Genomic DNA, 27,821 nt, shown 5'->3' with positions numbered 1-27,821 from the left:
CCAGTATGTGGCTGTAAGGACAGATCAGTTATTTTTCAGTCTGTGAATATCACAAAATGTTAAGTGAAATGTTAAGCCATGTGAGTCTGGAATCGGAGGTCTTTTGGTTGTTTTTAACGTGTTTCTTCGCGGTTGCCGGGGTGTAGCGAGTGGCTGCTTGGTGACCCGTGTCCAAACGATATTCTGGCCGCTCGACAGGTCTGTGTGTGTTTGAGGATAGAGGACATGGCAGAACGCTCGGCTTCTTCTCTTCATCCGTGTGACCTCATCACAGAGAGACAACATCAAAGAGAGAGCAGAGACACCGAAGAACCAGCTCCTGGAATCTAACCTTTATTCACATGTTCTCATAGACATGCAAAACACGCCTTCATTCCTGCATCATACTTCGTACAGATATTATAGATAAATACATGCAAACTAAATATAAATATATGTAAAAAATATACATCATTTTTATTTTGGGGTTAAACATACTCTGACATTTCTTGACAGTTTTTGAAAGATTCACACATGCTCTCGGCTGCCCCGACATGAATAAAGCATGAGCTGCAGGCTGACACACGTATTAAAATTCACAAGACACTTGTTTCTGAAAAGAACTTTGCCAAACACATAGAAAAAGAGAGAGACTAGCTGACATGTAACTGTAAAGATGTATTTTGTGTGGCAGAGTGTTGACTTCACAGCTGTATAGGGTCGATCTGAAAATGTGAAACGCACACACACACACATTCTCAATGTACTGTAGCCCTTATAATCCTATTACCACAACATACAAGCAGCAGTCGGCCTTCAGCTGAGATTTCATTGTGTAATGCACAAACACACACACACACACATAGCACACAAACACATATAGAACACACAGAGATAACGCCGCTTTGCAGGCGACGCTTGAGCCATGGAAGATACAAAAATTGTATCAAAAATATGCCAAAGCCTTTAGACATGCTACCATTACATTAGACACACAATGTTGTCGGGAAAGGTACAGCAGCACTGCTGGAGGACCAACATACCACTAACACACAGAAACACTCACAGTGTTGCTTAAAGGAAGCTGTCATGGCTGAAGGTTTTGCATGGCGTTAAAAGATCGTAGCAATCTTGAATTTTAAGAAGATTGTGTCCGATGAAGAACGAGGCAGGAGGAATCTTGAGATGGTGAGAGAGGGATGAGAATAAAGCTCTTTACCAAAGCCTACAGGGAGCTGCCTAACTAGGCAAAATTTACAAAACGGCAACCAGAAATATTTGATACTTCCTAGCACTGCTTATTTTGGACACGTTCGAAGGCTTCACTGCATGTATCCCAGAATGCAATGCAATAAGCACAGCAAAAGAACTCATTAAATAAATCTCAAATGTTCTTGCGTTATATACAGTATATTATTGCAGCATTTATATATAAATCTTGTTGGATTTTATTTGTGTGTTTTTAAGCAGTGCGTGCAGTTGTGTGAATGTTGAAATAAGCGAATGATTCAAGAGTGGGTGTGTTGGGTTTGAGAGGCTTTTTTAATGAGTATGCAGTCTGACCCTTAATGAGCTCACTTTAATAACGGATCTAACGAGTGAGTTGCCAGGGTAGCAGGTACCCAGCGTGTGGTGTGTGTGGCTTTCTGAAACTCCTGTCTTTCAAAGTTGCTAGCGATGTTCTGAGAGTAGAAAAGTGTGGTAATATTGATCGAACGCATTTATATAACAGGTACAATAGAAAGAACGTTTCATAAGCAAGTCACTAACAAACATCAAGAGCTTCAGCTGTGCTGTACATGTGCGTGTGGACCTGGGTCATATCCCATTCCCACCCCCTCCTTTAAAAATAAACTCAAAAACCCACCATTAAATCAATAGGTTCATTTCTATATACAGTGACGATATGAAGCGTGTGTTCACACATGTGCACAGATGCTATTAGCCTATTAAAATGTGTTATAATTACCATACGAATATTTGTAGATATGAGAATACCTATTATTGATTATTACTCAAAAACAAAGCAATATGCACGATTTTTACACATTTTAATTTTTAATTAAACTAGATGGATCTAAATAGTTGTAGACCTTTTCAACCTGTAGATCTCTTCAATGTAATCTTATACGTGCAACATAAACATTTATTTTAAAATCGATTTAAACACACTAAAATCTATCAAGCTAAGTCATATGGGTTGTTGTATTTATTCTGGTCACATGGTGTACAGCTCATGTTTCTGAACTCTTCCTCCAGGCAGGCCAAAGCCCGACAGTCCTCGTCTTCCTCATCTGAGTTCTGGACTTCAGGCTTCTCTACGGTCTGGACCTCCAGGATCTCCTGGGCTGCTCGGGACAGGGGGCGTGCAGATGAGCTGGGCCGAGGAGCGCTGGCGCGAGAGGAACTTCTGCTGGAGACATCTTCATGTAGCAAAGAAATAAACACCATAGAGGATACGTTAGAGCGCTGCAGAGAAACCAGAAGAAAATCCGATCTTCAGATTTTGTCATTTTCTTCCCCGGCTCATTCTTGTCCTCTGTGGTCTCTTGCGTGTCAAAATAATAAATGCTAGCGCAGCATATTCTCCTAATGAATTTCAGGTGATTATTTGAGAAAAGTTGTTTTATTTAGGTCTTCTGAGCTTAGCTATGAAAGAGCAACACAGAAGCTCCTCGGGTAGTGTTTAGCAGAGGTGGCGTAACAGGCGCGAGCATGCATTAACTGATACGGCTCCTCCAGGTTTGGGATCAGGGGCCGTCGGCTTTGAGAATCCCCCGAGGCACAAGGTTCAATCTGGCATGTCTAACCTGACAGGGTTTCATGAGCTATAGAGAGAAGGAAGGCGAGCGAGAGCGACAGAAAAGAGAGCATGCGGGGATATCTGACGATTTGATTTGCACCAGCGGAAATCTGAGCTGTCATGCTGTTAAACAGATTATTTTTCCCTCCTCTGCAGACCTGCGAGTGATGACCAGAGAGACAGAGAGGAAAAGATGTTGAGCTATAGAGAGAGAGAGGCTGATAAAGTCAGCGAGCTAGCTTAGCTGATCTGAGCTGAGCCGAGCGTTTGAGGAGCGCGCCGTTGGCTGCCATCCGTCCACTCGCACACGCACTGCAACACGGTAATCTCTTTATGAAACCTCTGACGCAAAACGCTGGGAAACCAGCTCGGCTTTAATTACGGGCTTCGGCCGATAAATCACGCTCGCACGATTCTTCTGCAGTCACGTTATTGATGTTTGCTTGGCCATAACGGCGAGTCCAGGGGGGTGGTGGAGACGTCTGGTAAATGACCGTTTAGTCACGCCAAAGATATGACATCAGACGGGCTCTGGGGTGACTTTTTAAGCACACATTCAGCTCTGGATTAAGCTGAAAAGCACACATAAAATGTCTCAACTACCTGAGAGATGTCAGGCGTCTTAAAGAGACAGTTCACCCAAAGATGAAAATTGTGTCATCGTTTATTCACCCTCGTGTCATCGTTTATTCACCCTCGTGTCATTTCAAACCTGTGTGATTTTCTTTCTTCTGCCCAACACAAAAGAAGATATTTTGAAGAACGTTGGTAACCAAACAACAAGGGGCCAATTGACTTCCATTGTATAAACACGAAAACCAGTTTAAAAAAACATTTTTGGTCTTCCACAGAAAAAAATAGAATTACCTTGATGCATCTGTGATGTGCCATGATTTGCAGTGACCGGATGAAGGGGGCTTCTGATTGGTCGACTATTCACCAGCACATTCATGAACCCTTCCTCTGCATTATGCTGAAGACTGCTGCTGGGTCTCCAAAAATCTTGGACTGCAATAAGAATGAAAAAAAGAAATACATTTATTTCATTTTACATACTTTTTTTTTTCATTTAAATTAGGGCTGTCGAACGATTAATCACGATTAATCGCATCCAGAATAGAAGTTTGTGTTTACATAATATATATCTGTGTACTGTGCATATTAATTTTGTATTTATTAACACATACACATACATGCATATATTTAAGAAAAATCTAAAAATGTATAAACATTTATTAATAATTTCAATTATTGGTAAATATAAATAAATATATTTAAATATTTCCTAAATATGTATTCATGTGTATGTGTTTGCATTTATAAATACAAAATTATTATGCACAGTACATAGATAAATATTATGTAAACACAAACTTTTGTTCTGGATGCGATTAATCGTTGGACAGCTCTAATTTAAATACATTTTACATTCTTCATAAAGAAATTACAATGGGGTGGAGCTTCACACTGAAAAAAATCCTGATGGTCCCTTATGGTGAGATTCTCTCATTTATTTCCATGGCATAACAGTACACTTTTAGGTTACACCTTGTACTGTAACCTGAGGTTAAGTGTCTTGCTCATGGGCACAGTGGTGATAGCTCATGTCTCACTCTTAATGGGGTTGGAAACAGAAATATAATTACCAGCCCTGAGCCCTGAACGCCAGTCCAACACACACCCTGAATCTCAACACTAACAGCAGTCAGACATTCAAACATTGAGCGTTTGAAGGTTAAACATATGTGGCTTCTAGCGGCATCGTAAACGCCCACTGTAATTAAGCCTCTTTCTAAGCGAATGGCCGCTGGCTCGGTCACTGCCCGTCCGGGACTGCAGATGCACAGACAGAGACGTATAAGCCAATAAAAACAGAGATGGCAGAGAGATGGAAGTGAAGCGGGAATATCATTAGGGCTTATTTTGGTCTTTCAGTTTTGATTTCCACTCTATATTACATTTGGATTTTACAAAGCAGTGAGTTGATGGCATGCTGAAACACGGCCTGCGAGTGTTCGTTCACACAGCGTCCCCTGCGATTCTGACAGAACAACAAGATTTCCATCAATAACAACAACTTTGAAATGTTTATGTGCGACATGAACTGGATAACAAACGTCCTCTATCCTATTGTGAGAGATAACCCATCAAAACGCTTATATTTGTGGATCAACGTTGCAGTTATTAAAAATGCAAAAGCATTTACATTCACGTTCACTTCATATCTCAATACAATGGCTCGGAATTGATTTGTGCATTAAATCAGATACAAAATGACCTCCGTGTATTTGTTTTGTGAGCTTTCAAAACAGTGTATTATATAATATACAATCTGTAATTCGCAGCACTCCTTCACGAGAACCTGACGCTGTGACTCAATCTAAGCGAAATAAAACAGACTTATTCGGACACACGCTGTTGTTGTGTTCCTCTCAGCCTCTTCCCTCCGTTCCTGTGCATACTTTTACATTTCCAGAAACTGTGGTAAGAACTCATCATGGGTAGGGAGGGTGTCATGACACTTTAAATCGAGCTGTTTAAAGAGAAATATTAGTGTTTACACTCAGTCTAATGGCCTCGGCAAGGTATCGCATTAAATCTGAAGAGCTAAAGGATAATACCAGCAAATAAATGAAAGTGTGAGGCATAATTTACACTCATCTGTGAGCCAGCGGCTCCCTTCAATGGCCAATCCATCTAAGTATGGAGTAATTAGGTATCTAAATAACACGCGCTGAACAAATGTACTGCTTAGAGAGATGCTCTATATGGTTTTCATTAAAGCGCGCTCATATATTTGTGCTGGAGACGGCATCCCTCTCTTGCTTATAAAATCAAAGCATAAGGAGGTATTATTGCATTTTTATTCATGCATTTGGCAGACTTACGGTGCATTTACTCTTTATGTACGTTTTCATGGGTTTGGTCATGGTCATGGGTTTGATTTCCAGGGGACGCTCAAACCGATTAAAAAATTACAATTTGCCGTAAGTCGCTTTGGATAAACGTGTCTGCCAAATGCATAAAAATGCACAGGAAATTGACCCCACACGATGTGAATTGCAAACACTTGTTGTTGCAGTGGATGTTTCACCAATAGTCACATTTATGTTTCCAGAAGGTGGTTTCAGAAGCCGGTTCTGGGCATCAGAGTTCAGGAAGAAGTTGTTAACCTCTGATCTATGCCATACGATGGGGCGTTTTAACTCGAGAGAACTCTGAACGTAACTCCAGTCATTCTCAAGAAGATTTATAGTCTGTACGCTTATATAACGGTGAACAGGGGGATGACCTGCTGTGAGTTTTATAGAGAATAATGTGCCGTTTGCAAGATCACTCTGGGCTACAGTCAATCTTGCAGTCACAGTAGAAAAACTTCTCTCTGACAATGAGGCTCATTAATCTCGGTCTCTGATGTCACGCCCATGGACCGCCTTCTCTCACATGCATTCTGGATTCACGAGAATGACACTCATTTTATTCTATAGGTAGCCCAAGTGATAAAGAACGGCGGTAGTCGCGTCATGATCGTGGGTTCGAATATTTTTCAGACATTTGTCACACCTGAATATTCCGCCGTGGTTTATTTCCAATTTCAGATATCCCTACCCGCCTCTAAACATCAGACAAAAAACAGGTTGCGACTAGTCAATTGACATTTCCATCAGACAGAGGCTTCCTGGTTAAGTGGGTGGTTTTTAAACGTTATGTTTTTACGTGACGTAAAAACAACAGAGAAAATACAACATTAAACGACTGCCATAAAACCCGGGAAGAGGTTCTTTAAATTGCTTCCAGAGCTCGAAACCAAATCCTTCCCCTCTGCAATCACTACAAAAATATATTTCACCACAGGGGCTTTAAATTGAGTGCAACTTGTGGCGAACCTTAAGGCCAAACAATGTAATCTTCCAGCCTAATCCTCTGCAAATCACAGATACATGACTTTGTTTTGCCAGAATGGAACTCTTATCTTGTTTGTGTACACACCCAGAGAACACTTCGTGCTGCTCGGTCTTTCTCTGGGGGTCTGAGATGAAGTCGGTCCGAGCACATCACCAGTCTCCAGTCCCAAAGTGAAGAACCCCTCAAGGCCTCGGTCACGTTCGGGCTGGACGTCCCGTCGCTGGGCTATAGAACGAAGAGCCTACGGAGAGACGAAACATAATCCGCTCACAAACCGGTCAACGTTTGTGTTTATTTCTTTAAAAAGAGATTAAAATGCAACACAGATACTGTAGTGATTAAATCTGCGTGTTCATATATTCAAGTGTATCATTCTATTGAATAAATTCTAATTGTATAAAGTTGAATAAATATCTACAAATCTCAGCAAAAGTTGCATGTTTTCTTTTTTAAAGGCCACGAATCAGTCTTGTTTGGAAATATTGTATAATATGGTTATTATTGCCATGAGACCGCAAAACACGATCTTCTGTAGAATAGAAAGATTTCATTTGTTAAGAAAATTGTATATGCGCCGACACACGCTAGACTCTTTTCCTTTCGTGACTCTTATTTGTCAATTACGGCGGTAGTGAATGAGCGCTGCCTTTCTCTAGTGCACTTTAAAATAAAGGTCAAATTCTACTCGTCACATTCAGGCGTAACAAACGGGCAGACACAAACCCTTTTAAAGAAATTATACCCTGAAAAGAAATAAGAAACAATTATGTTTGATTGGTTCCCAGTTGGTGTCCTTTAAATAGGAAATGAGGAAGTGGATAAAAAATCAAGTCGCATGGTAATTAAGGACACAATGTTCTGATGGCCAGACAAAAGAGAAAAGATAAGGCAGCTCTCCAATCAGACATTTAATTTCAGGTGTTTAAGATAATTCTTTCTTTCTGTTAGACCATTCAGGGTCGGTCTGACAGCTCCGTCTCCGGCGTCCTTCATCAGCTGTGCGGATCCGAGGATAGTCCGGGTCTCTCCTGCTATTAGCTCTTACGCAACATGAAATCTGCAATTAAATGACATACACGAGTAATATATGATTGATTAAGTCTTTAGTATCCCAGAGTTTCCCGCAAGGCTATTCAATATGGAATTCTCCTTTCGTAAGTTTTCTTACTTTCTCTCCTCTCTCTATGCTATATTTCCAGCAGAGTTTGGGAAAGCTCCATTTTCTAGAATCATATTAACGGCTGTACTGCCTGCTGCCAACCGACGAGCTTTTGAGGACTGTAAAGCGTTATGCAAATCAGATGATTTAACGGCTAACTTAACTACCGATTCAACTCGACTGACGTCAAACTTTACGTGCTTTCGAGCTTAAAAATGTGCATGTGTGAATTCGATTTAAAAGTTGTAGCTTTTCTTTGCACGTAAGGTTACGCACACATTTGCATGTGTATGCCCGTATGCATACTGCGTGGTCTACATGCAACATAAAGTTCTGGAAAGTAAAGTTGGGCCCCACAGGCGTCCGGTCACCTGGGAAGATTCTGTTAACAGACCCGCTTCAGTATTCTCACGACGCTGGAGAGCGAAGAGAGAATTTGAGAAAGGGGTCACGGCGGGACAGGCAGTGTTCCTCGTCACTTCTGAATCATTGATACGTCTCAGTTCTTCATCTGAGGAGTCTTCCTCGCTGGGCACCAGGCAGACGTCCTCACCTGTCACGTCTTCTTCTGAATCTGAGCAGTGACAAACAGAAAAATGGTAATAAAGCACACAAAGAGAAGAAAACATGAGGACAGGAGAGAGAACAGTGAGGCAGGGAGGAGTTGGAGTCGTGCGGTGAGGATGCAAACATGTGCCTTATCAAACGGCTCGCAGCGAGCAGCTTGGACATGGTCTGGCGGGGCTTCTCTCTCCTCCCGGCCTCCTGCATTAATAATGCTTATCCTACACAGCTTGAAGTTTCCATCATTCTGCTAGTCAGCAAATAATGGAAAACAACCGCTGTTTGAATGAAAGGTTGTGGCTGTGGGTTCGCGCTTGGTCACGGAGAAACGTTTTTTTTTTTTTCTCAATGTTGGAACATCTATTTGGTTTCTGATTGGCCAAGACAAAGAACATAAACAAATTGCTTTATGTGAAATCCTACTGACCTGACATGCTGAACTCTAAGGAAAGTGTCCCGGTTTGAGGCGACCTCCGTGCGCCCTTTAACCATCTGGAGGGCGGGGGTGTATTATTCCCATCAGTATGGGAACTAATCTCCATTATAGGAAACTTGATGGAGTCATGGGCAGGTGATGATGGTGATGGAGTGCATGGAGAAGCGGTGACACGTCTTGGGGGTGGAATTAATTTCTGATCAGAATGTGATGTTGAACGTCGACTGTTCATCGGCTTCACTGGTGACGAAGCCAATCTTGACCTTGAGGACGGAGAATCTGGAGGTCTTGGACTTCGCTCAGAGTCGAGAAATGCAGGCGATTGACTTTGAGAAGAACTGACAGATGGAAAGCTGGCAGGAGAGGAAATGATGTCTGGGAGGGTTGGCTTCAACCTGGTTCTGGGAGACAAAGATGATGGTGGCACAAGATTTAAGGACTTGTTCTGTTGTGCCGTAGAAGATTGTGTACATGATTTCGGAGAGTCAGTGAGTGTGGTGAATGGCATGACTTCAGCGGAATATTCAATATTCTGGCTCTCCCTTGGCACATTTAGAAATGATTCTGAGCTCGCTGCCATAGCCGTGGAGTGATGCGATCCTCGAAGTCTCGTGTTCAGTGAAGGAGAGCTTTCTGATCTTGGCAAAGGTGAACCTCTGCTCATCTGGGACAAAGATGATGCGGACGATGTCATTGAACATCCTCCAACTTCATTTTGGATGGGAAGAGATGAATCTTTATTTCGAACGGACGCAAACCTTCTGGAAAAAAACAGACATGCATACAATGTTAATTATATTTTGTAAAAATACTGAACATTTTGTTGACATAAGATGATCATAATCTCAATTGCTGTGTTTTAAAGGGACAGTTCACCCAAAAATGAAAATTCTGTCATCAGTTACTCACCCTCGAGTTGTTCCAAATCAGTAAAAATTTCTTTGTTCTAATGAACACAGAGAAAGAAATACTATTGGAAAAATTACAATTACAAGTGGCCCATAACTGTTCTTCAAAATATCTTCTTTTTTTGTTCAACAAAACAAAGAAATTTGATCAAAGTAATTTTTCCTACTATGGTAGTCAATGGTGGCCAAGACCTGTTTGGTTACAAGCATTCTTCCAAATATCTTTCTCTGTGTTCATCAGAACAAAAAATTTGAGGGTGAGAAAATGATGACAGACTTTTCATTTTTGTGTGAACTGTCCCTTTAAGTAAATTGAATGTACATCAATCCAAATAAAATTGACAAGTGTGGCATGATAACACGTTGACTAAATTTTCAAATGAAAACTAAAAAGTCAGAGTAAAAATCTGTGCCATGGTTAACAGGCGTACTTTAAGTTGTGTTGTGATTGATATACAGTAAGCATTAATGTCACCACGACGCTGCATTCATGTAAAAAAACAGCCACTTCAGTTACAAGTGAGCTCTCGGTTCAAGGTGACATTCCTACTGTCAACTTTTCTGTCGCTTCCTTTCAACAAGTCTTGCATTTCTTACATATTGCTTTCATTTTCCTCCTCGACTCCAAAGGATCTGTGTGCCGCAGCATCTGTTTCCATCTTGAAAAATGAAAGAGACAAAAATTAAACCTCAACACCCAAAATCAAGCAAACAATGTATGGGGAATACAGAGCCGATCATTGGCCACAGTCCAGCAGTACATTAAGAGACAGATTCACAATTACCTCATCTAAATCTACGATGCGCAAGCAGGATTCCGCAGGGCCGCTCGGTTTCCCAGCATCCTCAGCGAGAGCGACTGCGAAGAGAGAAGTGAAGTACTTACGAAACTCCATCCTCTCCGCTGCAAATCAGAGAGACCAATAAATGAGCGGATGATCTGAGCGGCAGTAAAACAGATTTATATTCCCAGTTAAACACTGAAGCATAACCTGCGCAATAATCAGTAATGCCTAACTGTTGTGAATGTGCCTCTTTAGTCATAATACAAAGTGACAGATCTTCGACTAAAAACACATGAAGATTCGTTAGCCAACGTGAAATGGCTTCCGCAACCTAGTTTATTTCCCTAATGTGACGTTTCAGAGTGAAGTGTGATATTCAACAGGGAAAGAAATGAGGTGCTGGACTCCATTTCACCCATTGATCGGAGTGTAAAAAACCTGAATGTGAGTTTGGGGCTTGTAGAGGACTGCGGCACTCCTGAAACACAGCTAACAACCAGAAAGCTTTGCGACAAGGAGCCAAAACGGTCACATTCACCCGAGACCACATCTTGACCGATCCAATGTCACCACTTGTTTTGTGTTGAATCGATCATTGGCAACTCATTATTTGCTAATTAAATTAATGTTTTAGATGCAATTTCGTGCATTATATTATATTATATCAATCGATAACACTAATCAATAGTTGCACAGATCCATCAAATAAACTCCCCCTGTACATTATGTCCGACTGAACTCAATATTTATTTATTTCAGAAATACATCACGGGTTAAATTCACATTGCATTTGGGTCATTCTGTGTCAAATCAACCAAATTTTGGTTGTGTTGGAACAAAAAGGACCATTCTACAATTTGCACATGGAGCCACAATGAGATCCCCATATCTCCGGGATAATCCCAAACAGGGCTTTATAAATGTCACAAGCCAAGTTTATTGGGAACCGCAATCTAAAATAATATTAAGATATCTTTAAAACTTCTTGAGTTACAGACATGCAAACTTTGGAAACAGTAACACGAAAAGTGAATTTTCCTCATTGTCAAAGTGTCACCATTTTTATGTAATGCAACAAAGACTGATAAAATCAACCAATTCTACCAACAGTCCGACCAATCTCTTTGAAAAACTCTAATAATGGAGTTGGCTTTTTTAACACCCCGTAAATTGGATTGACGTTTTAGGTGCAAACTGTCAGATTACTCTATAAACATTCAACCATGACATTTAATATTTGGTCTTTTTTCATCATTCGAGCACTTCTTTTTCCACATAAAAGATCATCGACCTCTGGTTGACTTGACACAGAAAGACCCATTTCATGTTGTATTTAGGAGCCGTTGACAGAATGGTTGTGGGTAATCAAAATCCTGCAGAACAAATCAGACGAGGCATCAGAAACACACCCTCACATGTGCCCGACTGAAAGCGGTCTGGACGTGAGGATCATGAAGGTGGGCTTCAGAAAAAGAGCGACACGGGCTGGTACAGATGAAGAGAGACGCCCCTCATCATGGGTCTGTTCTGGAAAGGCTGAAGGTGGTCAGTTCCCTGACAGCTGTGATCAAGCGCCGTGCCCGCCGGCTCCTGGAAGCTTCTCTCAATCAGCTGTGAGAATGTTCTGTCAGAGCATCACCCTCCCGGTGTAATAAGAGCTCTGTGATTACCCTTCAGGAACGCGGTGATGGATCAGAGCTCTGAGAGAAGAGCGCCTCTCACAGCATTCACTCACAAGAGTTCATTTCTCAAACTTTTGAGAGTCTGCACGTGTGTGGGCCTTTGTGAATGGCACCTGCTGGCTGGTACACTACCCGTCAAAAGTTTGAGAGAGAGAGAGATTTATGAATGATTTTGAGATCAATTCGAGATGATGGATCATTGTTACACTGTAAAAAATACAACTTCAAATTGTTCACCCAACAAAGGTAACAAAGTAATTTGAACAAAGTTTTTTAGTAGAAGAGGAAGAATGTATTATTTTGAGTATGCTGAACAAAATTAGTCTAAATGTGGTACCAACAAAGATTATTTTGTTGACCGTACTTATATACAGTATCTAAGTGATTGTCCAAAGTGCGTCAAGAAGTTTGACCAACTTGCCAAACTGTGTAATCTCAAAAAACAATTCTAGTGTTTGAAAGTTCCCAGCATGCATTGCAGAATTTTCAATTCGCTGGTTAAAATGAATAAATGATTGCTATTTTAGTGTTTGCTGGCTATATTTTTTGTTTTTGTTGTCGTTGTAAGTTACCTTTGGTATTTAGAGTTCCTTTTTAACTATATGATGTTTAATGATGTTTGATGATTGTTACCATGATTGAGCCTCATGTGCTCAGTGTTGAGCTCTGAAGAAAATGACGCAGGGAGTCCACTACTAAAATGTTTAAAACACAAACAGCTTAAGCAGTTACATAAGTAGAGTGTGTATAAAACATATCTATTAAGTAGAATTGAGTATTAAGAGTGTGTAAATAATAATAAAACAATTATATATTAATTTGATATAAACCATACTCTTTTGAGTTGGGTCAACTAAGTCCATAGTTGAGTGAACTCAGAAACTTGATTGTTGCATTTTTATTTTAAGTTGGTTCAACTATTTATTTCAATTGACAGTCATGTGACATTACTCAGATAATTCAGTTAGGTGAAATACTTGGCCAAAAGTTGAGTAAACTCAAAAAAGCTTTTAAGTTAAGTCAACTTTTCATTTTTTACAGTGTATGTTTGTATTGTTTTCTAAAAACAAACACTGTAAGGTTATTGCAATAAAAGACAGAAAAACTTAATGCATGACCCCTGTGGGCTTCCGAACTTTAAATGTTTTTATATTCTTTTAAAATGATCGAGTGAATGAGTCAGATATGACTCTAATTAAATATGACTTTAATTAAAAAACAAGCTTATTTCACAGATTAAGACTTGTTAGTGCTGGCCATTTATTATGCTCTTATTCAAGAAATGTCAAGACATATGTTTATTTCACATTTCAGGTCTGCTGTCTAAACTGATGCACGTCTGGCACCCAGAAACTTTTTTACCGGGCAGGTCAAAAAGGAAGGTCAAGTTTCTTTAGAATAACATGCACTAATAGAGTGTGCACAATAAAACCAGCAATAAAATAAATTATGGTAAATATGATTTTACGTTGACTTTAAACTGTGTGAGGTGTAAATGTCTATCATCAATTAACAGTTTAAGGACTGATAAGAACTGGTGTGTGTGTGTGCTGGTTCATCACTGTGTGGGGGCCTGATGTCCCCACAAAGATAGTAATACCAATACATTTTGTATAACAGCTTATAAATCATACAGAATGATATTTATTGAAAATTAAAAAATGCAGAAAGGTTTGTATGATTATTAGGTTTAGGTGTTGGGGTAGAGTTAGGGGATAGAATATATCCTAAACCTGATATAAAATTAATCTATGGAATTTCCCCATAAACCATGGAAACCAGTTGTGTGTGCGTGTGTGTGTGTGTGGGGGGGGGGGGGGTGCTTGCGTGTGTGTGCGATGAGAAGGGACACACCTGTCAGTTTTTGACTCAGTTCATCTGTCTCTGCGGGTGGAGGTGTGGTCGGGTCCGGCCAGCGGCGGGTGTCAGACTGTGACTGAAATTGTTCAATTTGGCCTCTGAAAGAAAGAAAAAAATCCCAAACAGAAAATAAGGCCTTATTATTCATGTTCTTTTTTCCATAACTAAGCTCAGCATGAAGCATCAAAATTAATCCTTATTTACTTCCATAATAATTGTGCACAATTTATCGATGCATGTTATTCTAAAGAAATAAACATTCAGCAATTCAAGACAGCAAAAAGGAAGTTAACCGTATCGTAACTTGCTTTACTCCGTCCCACCCTATATTATTTCAAAAATGGACTAAGGAAACTCCGTAAAAAGAGTTTGCTTTAAGGTCGTGTTTGAACAAAAACTGAGCAGAAATACTTTACAGAAACGCCAATTTATGTAGTATGAAACACTGTGTAAATGAAATAAAGTCCTGTTCGCACAGGATTAGTATTATCTGGGGACCTCTGGTTATTTGTAATAATTGCAGAGATTGAATAGATTTTTAAATACATTAAATTGATTTTTATTGCATCCATCACATTATGAGAGTTGTATGTGTCGTGTCTGTTTCATGGTGACCTTTGAAACAATGCATACATCATCTGTCAATTCACAGAGAGAAAGCTTCATCATTTCAAGCCAACAGAAAACAAAAGAGTCAGAATGGAGTGGATGACCCAGACTTGCTGTTTGAAAGGAAATCCCCGCTCAGCCGGATTCCCCTGACCCACAGGTTTAGCTTTAGTCCTCTAAACCCTTTTCCTTTTCTCACTGCTAATGTACCATACAGACGCATTGACAGAAAAGCTCTCAAACCCCCATCTACCCCAAAACAAACCCTCTCTTTCTCTCCTTAATTTTGCTCTTCTCTCTCTCCCTGACCCTTGCTGCCTCAGCAGGAAAACCTGCTTTCCACATTGTGTGTTTGTGCTTGAGAGGATTAGACACCCCTATCACACACTCCATTCCTTCAGAATGCAAGCTGAAGCCCGCGGCCGCACGTCTGCCCTCCCTCCCACAAATCCAAAACACACACGCACGCACGCATGCATATCTAACCTCCAGCTTCCTGTTCGGTGGTTTTTCACACACGACTCAAAGAAAGGCAATTTGACGGATTCACAATTAGACTCTTCGTAAATGGCCGACCTAAACAACCATCGCTGCCATGGAAACCATAATACTCATAAAGACTAATGAACAATTCCACGCACCTGAGGATGTTGGTACTTTTTTATATTTTTGGTGGTGAGAATTGTGAACTTTTGAAAAACCGTGTAGTCATATGCCTTGTTGCATAAGCATCTGCCTGGGGCCATTCATACAGAACATTCATGTTTTCGTATTATTCTATATTCATCTACACACGTCTTTGACTAAACTTGTCTCACTATTTTTAGCATAAAATAAGCACGATTTTTACATGTTCAAAGCTTTTTCTATATACATGCGTCCTGTTTCAATCTCGTTCAGGTCTACTTTAAAGCAAGATCATGGCTGGCGTGAGCAGATCAGGCCTGAAATGAAACCTCATAGGTGCCATATTTAACGCTCAAAAAAAGTCTATTTTTAATCACACTTTTTCCATCGTCGTCACTGCGATGCATTATGGGATTGACTATCCAGTGAAGGATCGATGCTATTCTGCCTTCGATTTTGGCCAAAAGAAAGCATTTTGGAAGCCTTTTACTTCACATCTATGATGCCTACGAAGGCAGCTCATGAGCATTTTCAAGTAGCATTTCTCAAAGCGAAACACAAAAACCCCGAAACTGCTCGGGAGCAGATTAGCGAAATAAATTCCGGCTGCCCCTAAAAGGTGAGGCTTTTGTAATTAGCAAGCATTAGTCATGAATTGATCTTAAATGGACTTTAATTAGGGCCTGAGGAGGTAAATGAGCCTTGCGATGCTCTCTCGATGCGACTTCTGTTTGGTTTAAAGCGTAAAGGGTTAACCTGCGGGCTTGTTTGAGAAGGAGTTTCTCCATGTAGCTCAGAGTGTCCTCCTTGAACTCCAGATGGATGAACTGCTGATGTTTCTTCTCTGTCTGTGTTTCCATGGCAGACACTATGGGAGCGTGAGAGAGACAGACAGAGATCAGTCAGGGTTGTGTGTGAAGAGATTTAGAGCAGAATGTCACATTGTATAATTTGGTGAATTTAAAATCAGAAGGTTTTTTTAGGTGCGTATGGAATGCAGGAGTCACTCACTTTGGTCAATGCATATATACAGGATTTCACACTTCAAGCAAACCTCTAAACAATTTATATTAGACAACAAAAGTAATAAGATGTCTAGAGCAGAATTTCCTGTTGACATAATTCTGTCTTGTCTGTTTTGAGTGTTCTTTCTCTCTGTATCGAGGGCATAAAGAGCGGTTAGACTTCAGTGCGTTTGAAACCCCCATAACACAGCTGTGATTATCACAAGCCATACAGCTCTGCAGTCGCACGGATCGCCTGAAGGCCACGCACAAAACAACAGAGAGAGAGAGATTTACAGACACAAGCATTTTCATCCAATACATGATATTCAAGAACGTTGCCGCAATGTATGTCAATTTCATTCAATAAGGAAAAATACAAGTACATACTTAACTACTTAAGCAAATGGTCTATAATTGCCTTTCGGTATTTTATGACCTCTCATTTGACAAGAACTCTCGTTAGTCTGCTTCAAGTAAACCTAAGAGCATGAAAAATCACAGATGATGAGGTTGTTATATGTAATGAGATGGCATTAAATGGAAACATTTGCTTAAGTCTCATGTGAAAAAGAACCAGAAGCCTCACAAATGTCTCTGTCATTAGAGTGTCATAAGAGATGTCAACGATGTCTCAAACTGAGCTCAGATTCATCAAGCCTGCAATCAAAAGTCAATATTATTGAAGATCTCAATATCACCTCAAACATTTCTCCTCAAATTCACCCAAATCCAGATTATTACAATCTACATTCATTTTACGCCTCCATACTCTTTATCAACTCTCATTCGTTTCTGTTTTTAACTTTAGAAGAAACATCTGAGTTGATACTCAAATGAAACACAACTGAAAACCCCATGAGCTGTGAAAGAGCAACCTGTTAGCAATAACATTTTCCTCTGGGTATATGAATGGTCATCTTGGGGGTCATAACGCAGTAGGTCATTAAAGGGAAGGCCTTCAGCCAAATGGACAGCTTTTGTAATAGCCCGTATGAATCAGGATCATTTGGGCTTCATTTTCATTATGCAAAACAAAAGGTCTTATTTCTTCCACAATTCGAGGGGGAAACATGACAGATGTGTTCTTTACCGTTTCATGAGATCACCCCATGCTGAGCCAAGCCTGAGAAAACATGACATCTGCTCTTATTTACCATCAAATCCTTCAATTCCAGCCGTATATTCTTTATTCAAATCCTTCATTGACTCAACTCACTGAACCTGGACCGTCATTCAAGTTACTCAGAATCAAACTCATCATGTCCTGCGTTCTCCAATCGCGAAGGCGTTTCTGGAAACCGTGCACAGCTGGAAGCACGCGTGATGACCACATGTTTGTGATGCACGCGTGTAGTTACCTGGCAACCAATCGGCGAGAGAGCTCTCAGTGTGTTACATCACTCAATGCCTCACTCGAGAGTGCCTTTTGGGAAAGACTGTGCGCGTGTTCTGACAGCTTGCCAAAAATACATGTCACAGCTCACATGCACCCGATAGCATTCCTTTAAATGACTGTACCTGGACTGTAACACATCCACACACACACACGCACACACACACTCACTCACTCAGCGGAGGTGTGTGTTACCTGGCCGTGCTGCTGTTGGTCCGGCTCTGAAAGCGTCTCCTGTCCGCCCTTTCTCTCTCCATTCCTTCAGAGCTTCCTGGAAGGACCTGGCTGACTCATCTTCATCAAAGCACCCTCTCAACACAGAGCTGTCTTCTACCTCGCCGCCCTCCTCATCGTCAACTCCGTCATTTACAAACAACACCTGAGGCGGTGATACAGAAAACATGTGGGGATGAGAGAGTGAGAGAGACGGACAAATGAAAACGGCCATGCTTTGAGAAACCACAGTTGGGCAGGCACACAGTGCAGAAAGTTTCTAGGAATACGTCTCGTATATTTACAGTACTACCCCACTTTGTTTCTCTCAATAAACATCCAAATCTTCCATATCCAGCAAACTGAAATTGGTCATCAATACGTTTTTACTGTGAATGTTAAAGATGATTTACTGTATGTATGCACCTGATGAGGGTACAGTAACTCACTTGTGTGCGGTGTGTTTGTTCATCAGGCTGTTTTATCTCGATTTGCTCTGGCGTCTCTCTTTCTTGGGCAGATTTGGGGACGGAGTTGTGGGCGAGTTGGCTCTGCTGGTGTCGTACCTGCTCCTGGACGCGGCCCAACACATCTCGAGTGGTGACAGGGGTCTGAAGCTGTGCCTGCTCGCAGCATGGGAAGTACCGTAGAGTTCAATCTGACCTTTTCATGTTTCGAGGTGCACAAATTCATCCTGTTAATGATTAAATATCACACCGTAGAGCTAAAACATTCATAAATGTTCCGGGTTCAAAACCAGTTCAGCTCGATTAACATTCATATTTAAGATTAATACCCAGAGACAATATGTTTGAATCTTCTGTTTATAAAAGCCTAAACAAAACTGAGCAGACATAGAAAAATGTATTCATTATAGGACCCTACCATGACTTTTTTTACACTTTTACATTTAGCAAACTTTCTGAAAATGTTCAAATAAAATCTCAAAAATGTCTCTTTATAGGCACTGAAATTTACAATATTATTTATAATATAATTTATTATATAATATGAAGTCATCTGAAAAATGTCTCATCATATTCTTTAATTAAAAATAATAATAATAATAATAATAAAATAATTTAGAGCTTTGCACGCAACTAGTGTGTATTTTGTGTCTATTGTTATTTCTCCAGAGGACTTTTAGGGAAAATATCAAACACAAAATGAACACTCAAACCACAAATACTGTAATCGAGATTTCTGTGGAGTCTGCATGCTGAACTATGAAAAGCATCATCTGAGTAAAAACATTTTTCTCTTCATTTAATTTGATCATATTCATGCAGGCAATGCTCTTTTCTCTCAATACAGCAAACATGATCAAAGCTCGACAATAAAAAGTGAACATGAATAACAGCCCCGGAGAAAAGTGTGATTAAATCACGTAATTCACCCAATAACCGGTAGGCATTCGACTAATTCCTCTCTATGTCATCGTGTGCTTAAGATAACATTCTTATTGGCCATTACGGTGGGGATGTCGGCTGAATGACATGAGACGCTCTCTCGTACCCCAGCAGATAAAACAATCTCGTGAATACACTTTCATCACGTGCTCAAGCCAGACTCCACATTACCGCAATTAATTCATTCATCGACGCTTATCGCCGGTTAACGTTTTACGACAAGAAAACAATAGAAAACTATTAAAGAGTAAAGAAGTGTGTGGGAATCTAAAAGAGACGAAAGTCATCAGACAAATCCAGACTGCAAAGAACAAACCCGAAGGACAATAATATTTATATTTGTTTGCTTTTTATCACCCCATTGAGGCAAATTAAACAGGATTAGGACGTGTGGAGCTGCATCTGAGCCGAGTGAGTTTTAAATGCGATTCTCGTACCCTGCCGACCCTGTGTATTCCCTTAATGCAGAGCGCAAAGTTGCGTCGGATTGTTTTTGCTCGCTCCGTCTCGGATTTCTCTCTTCTGCTCCCTTCTTAAACATGAGCTGTGAAGCGCATTTTAAGACATCATTTGAAACTTCAAGGCTGTTCGGAAAGGCAGCCGAGTTCACTGTCAGTGTGAAAGACACTGAGGGCGGGATCATATCGGGGGGAAGGCTATCCCAGAATGCACTGCAGCAAGCTTAGTAAAAGAAGAGAGAAATGCAGATTCGACATAATACTGTTATGTATAAACAAACATACTATTTAACACTGTATGTATGTTATGCACATGTTTGTTGTCTCTTTAAATTCTGTTAACATCAACTGCAACATGTGTTGCTGTACAAGGACGATAAAAGTTTAAAGTACTGTAGATCATTCACTGAAGAAGTTGCATCAGTTCTCATGCAGCTGGACATGCAGCCGGAAGCAGACTGCAGATCGTAAGATTCGGACAAGAGCCTTCGAGTTCTTTCTGTTTCTCTTCCATCTGGGCTTGTTTACTTGTGCTAGTGTAACTGCTGTAACGTCTTCCAGCATGCGGCGGAGCGCGGGGGTGATGCTGCGTGGCAGGATGTAAACATGAAGACAGATGCAGGGAGTTTGCGTGGGTCACGCGTGAGGTCATCTTCACGTCACCCTGCCAGCAAACTTTGACCGTGCAGTAACAAGAGAGCGGTCTACAAAGACACGGATGCTGACATTCAAACGTGCTCGTACACATGCTCTTTAAAGGATTAAAGGGAAAATTTCCCTAAAAATCAAAATTCCTTCTGTACCTGTATGATTTTGTTTCTTCTGCAGAACACCAAAGAAGGTATTTTGAAGAACGCTGGTAACCAAATGACATAGGACCCCATTGACTTCCATTGGTTGAACACAAAACCACGGAGACATTTTTCAAAATATCTTCTTGAAATACAGGTTTTGAACAACATGAGGGTGAATAAACGATGAGAGTGGGTGAACTAAGGGTGAGCTTGCAATGGAAGTTGTAATGAGGTGATTTGTACCTCAATCACACAGTAACACAGACTGATAACAGCTCTTACCAGGCATATGAACAGTTTAACACCAGAGAGCTACGCGCTGAGGTTTATTGGACTTTTTATGGATGTTTTATATTACTTTCTCTTATCTTAGAAGACTACTGTATATAAATGCCAAGCACAGGTTCGTGCCAGTTGTTGCGCAGAAATCACAAAATAACATTAACCTTTAATTTGATACTAATTATGCAAGTGTATATTAAAATCACATAAAGCTTATTTAATGAGCACACATCTGCATAAAAAAGAAATAAGAATATAATAGTATATATTAGTTTTCTAGGGTATTACTGTTGCATGTGGGAGGTTTTCCCTACGGTGCAAATCATAAAGATATGTATGATACCTCATGACATATGGTTTGTTGAGGAGAGATGTGCTGCGGCTTCTAGAAGACATCAGACTTAAGCCATAGACCAGAATGTGATGGACACGGGGGGGCATTAAGCAATCACCTAGCAACCACCAAGAGCATCCAACTAACTGCATAACACCCTGACAACCACCCACACCTGACACCCTAGCGCTGAACTGACAGGTTTTGGCAAGATTTCTTTTCCAAGAAAATCGACTTGACCATAAATATGTCTTAACGACAACCTAACAAATATTTTCATCAAGAAATAAGCACTGCAGTCATTCAATATTTGCCTGGCTACATCTAAAGCTCACGTGTAAAGCTGCCTTTTGAGCATGGAAAGCGTCCGTACAGCTTTATGCTCAGAAACTGTTGTAATAGAACAGGAACGGCTCTGATGGTCCGATCCGGTGCAATGATGGATGTTATTGACCATCTGATAAAAGCTTCAATCAAACACCTCACCACGGGGCCACTCGAGTTTCTAAAACAAACTCCAGATGATAGGTGCAACTGTGGGTGTGAACACACATCTGTTGTCCCCTGTGTGTGTGTGTGTGTGTGTGTGTGTGTGTGTGTGTGTGTGTGTGTGTGTGTGTGTGTGTGTGTGTGTGTGTGTGTGTGTGTGTGTGTGTGTGTGTGTGTGTGTGTGTGTGTCTGCTCTCTAACCCGAGAACAGGTGCATGTAATCAGAGTTGGGTTACAGTGAGCAGATTGTCCACTAATGGTGACCGGCCATTCGGCGTGCTGAGAAATGGAATCTGGTGTGTAGCGGCGTTTGCTCTCTGTTGCAGTTGTGCAGTTGTGTATGCGTGGTTATGTATGTTTGTGTGGGATGGACGGAGGTTTACAAAACACCTCCTCACCTGTATAGGTATCATTCGATGGCGCTGCAGTGCCCCCTTCTGGTGGAATCTGACAAAGCAGCCGACGCAGTAATCCTCTCCGCATTCAGAACACATCTGAAACAGACATGAACAATTAAACACAGAACACTTCAGGCAAGGTACAGTTACAATAACTTTAATATCAGCATCACATATTTTAAAATATTGAACTTTTCTCTTTTTAACAAGCACAACACGGTGCATATTAAAATGAAAGATTGGGTTGTCTGAATCTTAAGGGAGCTTATTATTTTGTGTGAAGGACGATAGGAGAGCCGTTTGATGGACATCTGAACATCTTTGTATGTGATGATGTTTTAAGCTTTGAAAGACGAACTCGGGCTATGTTTGGAACAGCATACTAACAAACTCGTACAACATCACGCATCACAGTATGTACTGTATACTGTATACATAGTTTTTATTTTATTTATGTACGTAATACCTGGATGACCAGTATCCCATTATGCAATGGAATTTTTAACATCCTACAACAACATGTTCTTGACCTTTTAAGGATAAAAAAAACTATGAAATTGCTTAACAAGTGCAGTTTTCATCTAGTGTTAAAACTAGTAATAAAACCTCATATTTGTGTGGGACATACTCAAAACCATAAATATTTGGACCGTATTTCTATTAAAATATGCAAATTACAAACTTATAAGGAACATATTAACATACATAAAGTTGATTTAAAGCTAAAAGACATGACGTGCAAAGTACAAAGACAACATGCATGCGGTTCAAAATGTCTGTCAATGCACAATGCATTTTTGGCATACTATTTAAAAACATTAGCTAGTATTCACTGTATAGGGCACAGTATGCATTAACTAGTAGAACTAGTATTCCATTCTGAACACAGACCGCCAAAGATTTCGGTCTCAGATTAGTTCCTGCGGGTTGCTCCAATGTGCCTTTAGGGTTTTGTGTGTGTGTGTGTGCGGCGTGTGTGTGTGTGTGTGTGTGTGTGTGTGTGTGTGTGTGTGTGTGTGTGTGTGTGTGTGTGTGTGTGTGTGTGTGTGTGTGTGTGTGTGTGTGTGTGTGTGCGTGTGTGTGTGTGTGTGTGTGTGTGTGAGTACAAAGGGAACCCTTCGGAACCCTCGGTTCTACATATGTCCACTGAAACACACACTCTGTCCTTGACAGCCAAATGCCACCGTACAAACTCCACAGGTACATTTTCCCTGGAGACGTTAGATCTCAAAGCACTCGAGTGCCCAAGAGTTATCCCACCTCGCACACACCCGAGGAGCGCACGAAAGCCCCAAATCTCCCACGGGTGACAGGGTTCCCTTTAATACGCCGGCACAAACACGCACACTCTGTGAATAAAGAAAAGGGAAATACAGTGCTGCTCTGTGAATCTACAGCTGTGTCCATTACTGGCACCTTTAATGGCCACATAAAAAAAGGTCTCGTTTCAGCCCACCACCGTTGAAATGAATTACCCCGGCACATCGCTGTGGCATTCGCCATAAACTGTTTTGCGAAGACGGCTTCTGTGCTACACGACCTCTAGAATCACGCTGTATTTAGGAACAGTTTAGTCTACCGCTGCCCGTCAGGAATCACCTAATAAAGTTTGGGGAGCATTTTCTTTTTAAATATGCAGTAAAAACATGCTTTGAGACAGGCCAAAGATGTTGCACATTTTGACTGAAAGGAAAAAAAATTCACTTAAAATGCATTGTACCCACCAAAAGCACAATGTGTTTACATGTTTTAGCTCCCAATTCACTAAAATAATATGCAAATCAGACTGCGGTTCAAATGCATCAACAAAATTAGTGTTGAACGCAATTTGTAATGTGCAATTCCCACCTTGCAGGCCGCTTCTGAGCGCTAGATTGTGAAAGATTGCGCATCACACAAACATTTCAATGCAGACACCTCATTCTGCTTTTTAAAATGCATTTGACTACGCTGCGTGTTTTTGATATGGATCCGGTTGTAACCATCTACTTGAGAGTGTCGACAGAACGTGTCTACGAAATGTCCAGAGGTAAGAAATAAAGATTATTTCCCAAACACTCAAAAACCAATCCACAATTCTGCTTGTGGATATCTAGTTTCCTTGCTACTAAGTTCCTCGAACTAAACTCTAAATAGCTTTTTAAAGCATGATGGCATGAATCTAACAAACTTTGGTAAATCCGGTTATCGGTTCTCTTTCTGAAGTGCTCAAAGCAGAAGTCTGGGAATTTGCAAATGTGCCTGATAAAAACCTGCACTCTTTGGAATCATATGCGGCCGGGCGGATTGGATGTGGATATTTCAGACAGCTCTTGTCGTTTTTGTGCACGATATGCATCAGATGGTCCGTTGGCGTGCCGTCCGAGCCGCATGTTATGAGTAAATTTACTACAATAGACTGATTTGACGCCGCCGCCATGTTGAAATCGAAAGCGAGGCAGAGGTGGGAGAAGACCGGAAGGACAGATAGACTGCAATGGTTTGGACAACCCACCTGGAGTTATTAAAACGATTTATGATCTTAAATGTGTCAAGCATGGATTCATGTCACACGAGCTGTTTTACTTGACCATTTAACCCGTACCATCATATATTAGTGTCAAACTGCCATGAGCGGGTTTCATTCACGCACACACAGCCAATATAACGTTGTTTTTTTTCATGTCACAGACACCCGATGGTTGTCCATACCATTGCAGTCTATCTGTCCTTCCGGTTTTCTTCCCACCTCTGCATCGCTTTCGATTGCAACATGGCGGAGTGAAATCAGTCTGTGGTTCGTATGAGGGAACGTATGAGGACTCACCAATCCAGCCAGCTGAACTTCACACTGTCCACAGACTTTACCCCTCAGTCTGAGCTTCCGGTTCGTGTCTTGTGTCTTGACAGCTGGTTCTGCTACCATCTGCTTCTGTACGACTGTGTTTACATACAAATCAACACACACAACCATACTCCAATATAAAGCATGTTTGGGTACATATTATTTCTCTTTTTGATCAAATGTATATTAACAAAAGCCATTTCAACATACAGTACTTACAGTAAGATATTAAGTTGTTCACCGAACAGCGGCGGTACCCATTCACTTCTATTGTATAGACGCGAAACCAATGCAAGTGAACGGATACCGTCGCTGTTCAGTTACCAACTTTCTTCGAAATATCTTATTTTGAGTTGCGCAGCAGAGCAAAGAAAGTCATACAGGTTTGAAATGACAAGAGGGTGAGTAAATGATGACAGAATTTTCATTTTCGGGTGAACAATCCCTTTAAATTACTTACAAAAACATCATCGCATACACGGTGCCTAGTTCTAGTCAAGGTAGTCAGCTCACTCGAGTCTAAAAGAAAGTTACCCCAGATTCTGACTTTGCAGCGAACTATCCTGAAACAAGCTTTCAGACTGAACAAATAGGGACGTAATAAATTTGGAAGCAAAACAAAGGCTTCAAAAAGAGACGAGCGAAACACATCTCAGAAGTCCACCCACCTGGCAAGGGCTCGTCCTTCAACACTCTAATCTTCATCTTGCCTGGAGAGAGCTGGCCAAAACAACATATTTCAAACACCACATTATCACCAAAATCATGTTTGCACTTCATTTTAGATGGCGTGTCCAAGGTTTTAGACCATCTCTGGTATGAACGAGGGTGCGCTGAGTCTGACTCACACCAGACATCTCCAAAAGATAGACGGACTTACTTTATTACTGTGCCAGCAGAAAAGATGATGTTTGTTGAAAAAAGACTCACTGTGTGAGCTGCGTTCTCCTTGTTAGTCTTGGCGTCGTGAAACGCGGGGCGGAGAACTCCGGGCTGCGAGGAACACCAATGAGCTCTGCCAGTTTTCCTGTGAGGGAATTTCAAAGCATTGGAACGCTGGACAATAATTAAACCTCAAATCTCGAGAAGAGGCGTCCTATTAATTTCCTAAGTGACGCGAGACAAGAACAACTGACTGATAACTTTCAATTATGCACATATCCTAGTGTGGAAAACAAACACAAACAGTACATTACAGCGTTTGTCCTGCATAATTCATACACGCACAGAGACGGAAGTCTGTTTTCTGATTTGTTGTTTTGGTTGCCACATCAAATCAACAGCGTAAATAATTCACATCATGATTGCGGAGGAGGCTGTTTGTTTAGGACGGGTTGTCATGTTGCCATGGAGCCGCAAAGCTCAGGATGTTCAAAGAATGGAAATGTATATTATGCGCCTGTGGAATATGATTTTATTTGACACGGTAACCATGCTCTTAAAACGGTCTTTCCTGCATGTTGGTGCCAGACATTTCTGTAATCTAAAATGACATAGCGTGTACTCACTGCATGACTGAAGGTTAACACCATTATGTCAGAATTACAGCGACCCATGCGTGTTTTACATGCTCAGAGGTGCTCTTTTACTCATTTTTTTCCTGTGCCTTTAAAGGAATAGTTCACTCACAAATAAAAATGAGTCATTATTTATTCACCCTCGTGTGGTTCAAATCCTGTATATGACTCTTTTGTGAAACACAAAAGATGAGAAATGTATCCGTGATTTTGTTCATACAATGGAAGTCAATGGGGGTCAATGTTCTCAACGTCCTTCAAAATATATCTTCTTTTATGTTCTGCAGAAGAAAGAAAGTCAAACAGGTTTGAGGTTGTGTAAATGATGACATATTTTTGGGTGAACTAACCCTTGAAGTATGATACTGTAGATTCACTTAACTAGTGATGCTTGCCTTAGCAAGCACCACTAATAATTAAAAACACACATCAACAGCTCTACTAAAACCCATCTTATATCATGCAGGCGAAGGAAGTCAGAGAGAGAGTTTGGAAGGGGGCCTGCAGGAAGACAGGACGCTCCCTCTGCACGCTGTCCACTCTCATTAAGAGCTGTTCATGTTCTGGCCTTTATCAGACTGATGGAGACGGGCGTTTGGGATGAGGATTAACCGCGCTCGACTCTGCCTGCCAGCGCTATAGGGAAACGTGGCAGTGCTGCTAACAACCGGCGGATTACCATCAAGTACAGACGGAGTGTCAACCAACAAGACAAGCACTTATCACCTGTCAGATTGTCTATTGTGTGACAACAGCATGGGTGAGAGGTCACATGACTGCACACTTAACCTCATGTTAGATTCAATTTTGGAGTGATAAAAACTACACGAGGGCAGCGAGTTCAGGCTGGTGATTGGGGATTTGGTGCTGGTGATTTTAGCTCAGGGTTCAGCGTTTTGTCCAGTTCCCCCTGCTGGTAGCACATGAGAAAGAAAAATGACAGAATAATCAAATAATTATAAAATATCTTAAATAATCAATTATTTAATTCTAATTTCTCCCAGACTGTAATAAGATCAGAGAGCAATGGAACACTTGCTTAAAGGGATAGTTCACCCAAAAATAAAAATTCTGACATCATTTATTCACCGTCAAGTCGTTCAAAACCTTTGAACCTCTTTCTTCTGTTAAACACAATAGAAGATATTTTGAGAAATCTCTCTGTGGTTTCGTGTCCATGCAATGGAAGTCAATGGGGGCTAATGTTGTTTGGTTAGAAACGTTCTTCAAAATATCTTCTTTTGTGTTCTCCAGAAGAAAGAAAGTCGTACAGGTTTGGAATGGCATGGGGATGAGTCAATGATGAAAGAATTTTCTTTTTGAGGGAACTGTCCCTTTAAATCTCTTGCATCTCAGATATCTCAGAGAAAGAGTCAGAAATCTCA

At 40.8% G+C, this 27,821-nt stretch overlaps 1 protein-coding gene across 2 annotated transcripts in view; it reads right to left on the bottom strand.

Annotated features, from left to right (window-relative positions):
- Positions 1-318: 318 nt before the first annotated feature.
- The window catches only part of zbbx (zinc finger, B-box domain containing), a 30,909-nt gene continuing 3,406 nt past the window's right edge, over positions 319-27,821 (bottom strand). The window contains exons 4-18 of one of the 2 annotated variants that reach the window (XM_057348718.1): positions 25,850-25,946; positions 25,588-25,639; positions 24,902-25,014; positions 22,096-22,191; positions 18,381-18,554; positions 17,914-18,097; positions 16,075-16,186; positions 14,077-14,180; positions 10,541-10,659; positions 10,353-10,414; positions 8,839-9,608; positions 8,219-8,421; positions 6,773-6,929; positions 3,650-3,790; positions 319-2,402 (exon numbers count right to left, since the gene is read on the bottom strand). In XM_057348718.1, coding sequence (XP_057204701.1) covers positions 2,161-2,402; positions 3,650-3,790; positions 6,773-6,929; positions 8,219-8,421; positions 8,839-9,608; positions 10,353-10,414; positions 10,541-10,659; positions 14,077-14,180; positions 16,075-16,186; positions 17,914-18,097; positions 18,381-18,554; positions 22,096-22,191; positions 24,902-25,014; positions 25,588-25,639; positions 25,850-25,946 — 2,626 coding nt within the window. In that variant the 3' untranslated portion in view covers positions 319-2,160. Of the gene's footprint in view, positions 2,449-3,649; positions 3,791-6,772; positions 6,930-8,218; positions 8,422-8,838; positions 9,609-10,352; positions 10,415-10,540; positions 10,660-14,076; positions 14,181-16,074; positions 16,187-17,913; positions 18,098-18,380; positions 18,555-22,095; positions 22,192-24,901; positions 25,015-25,587; positions 25,640-25,849; positions 25,947-27,821 lie in introns of both variants that reach the window. The other variant, XM_057348719.1, reaches the window with a different exon arrangement.

This window comes from Triplophysa rosa, linkage group LG12 (genome assembly GCF_024868665.1).
Source record: "Triplophysa rosa linkage group LG12, Trosa_1v2, whole genome shotgun sequence".
In the NCBI taxonomy this organism is placed as follows: Eukaryota; Metazoa; Chordata; class Actinopteri; order Cypriniformes; family Nemacheilidae; genus Triplophysa; species Triplophysa rosa.
The sequence above is the reverse complement of the archived record's forward strand: the minus strand, read 5'-3'. Positions and strand labels throughout refer to the sequence as shown.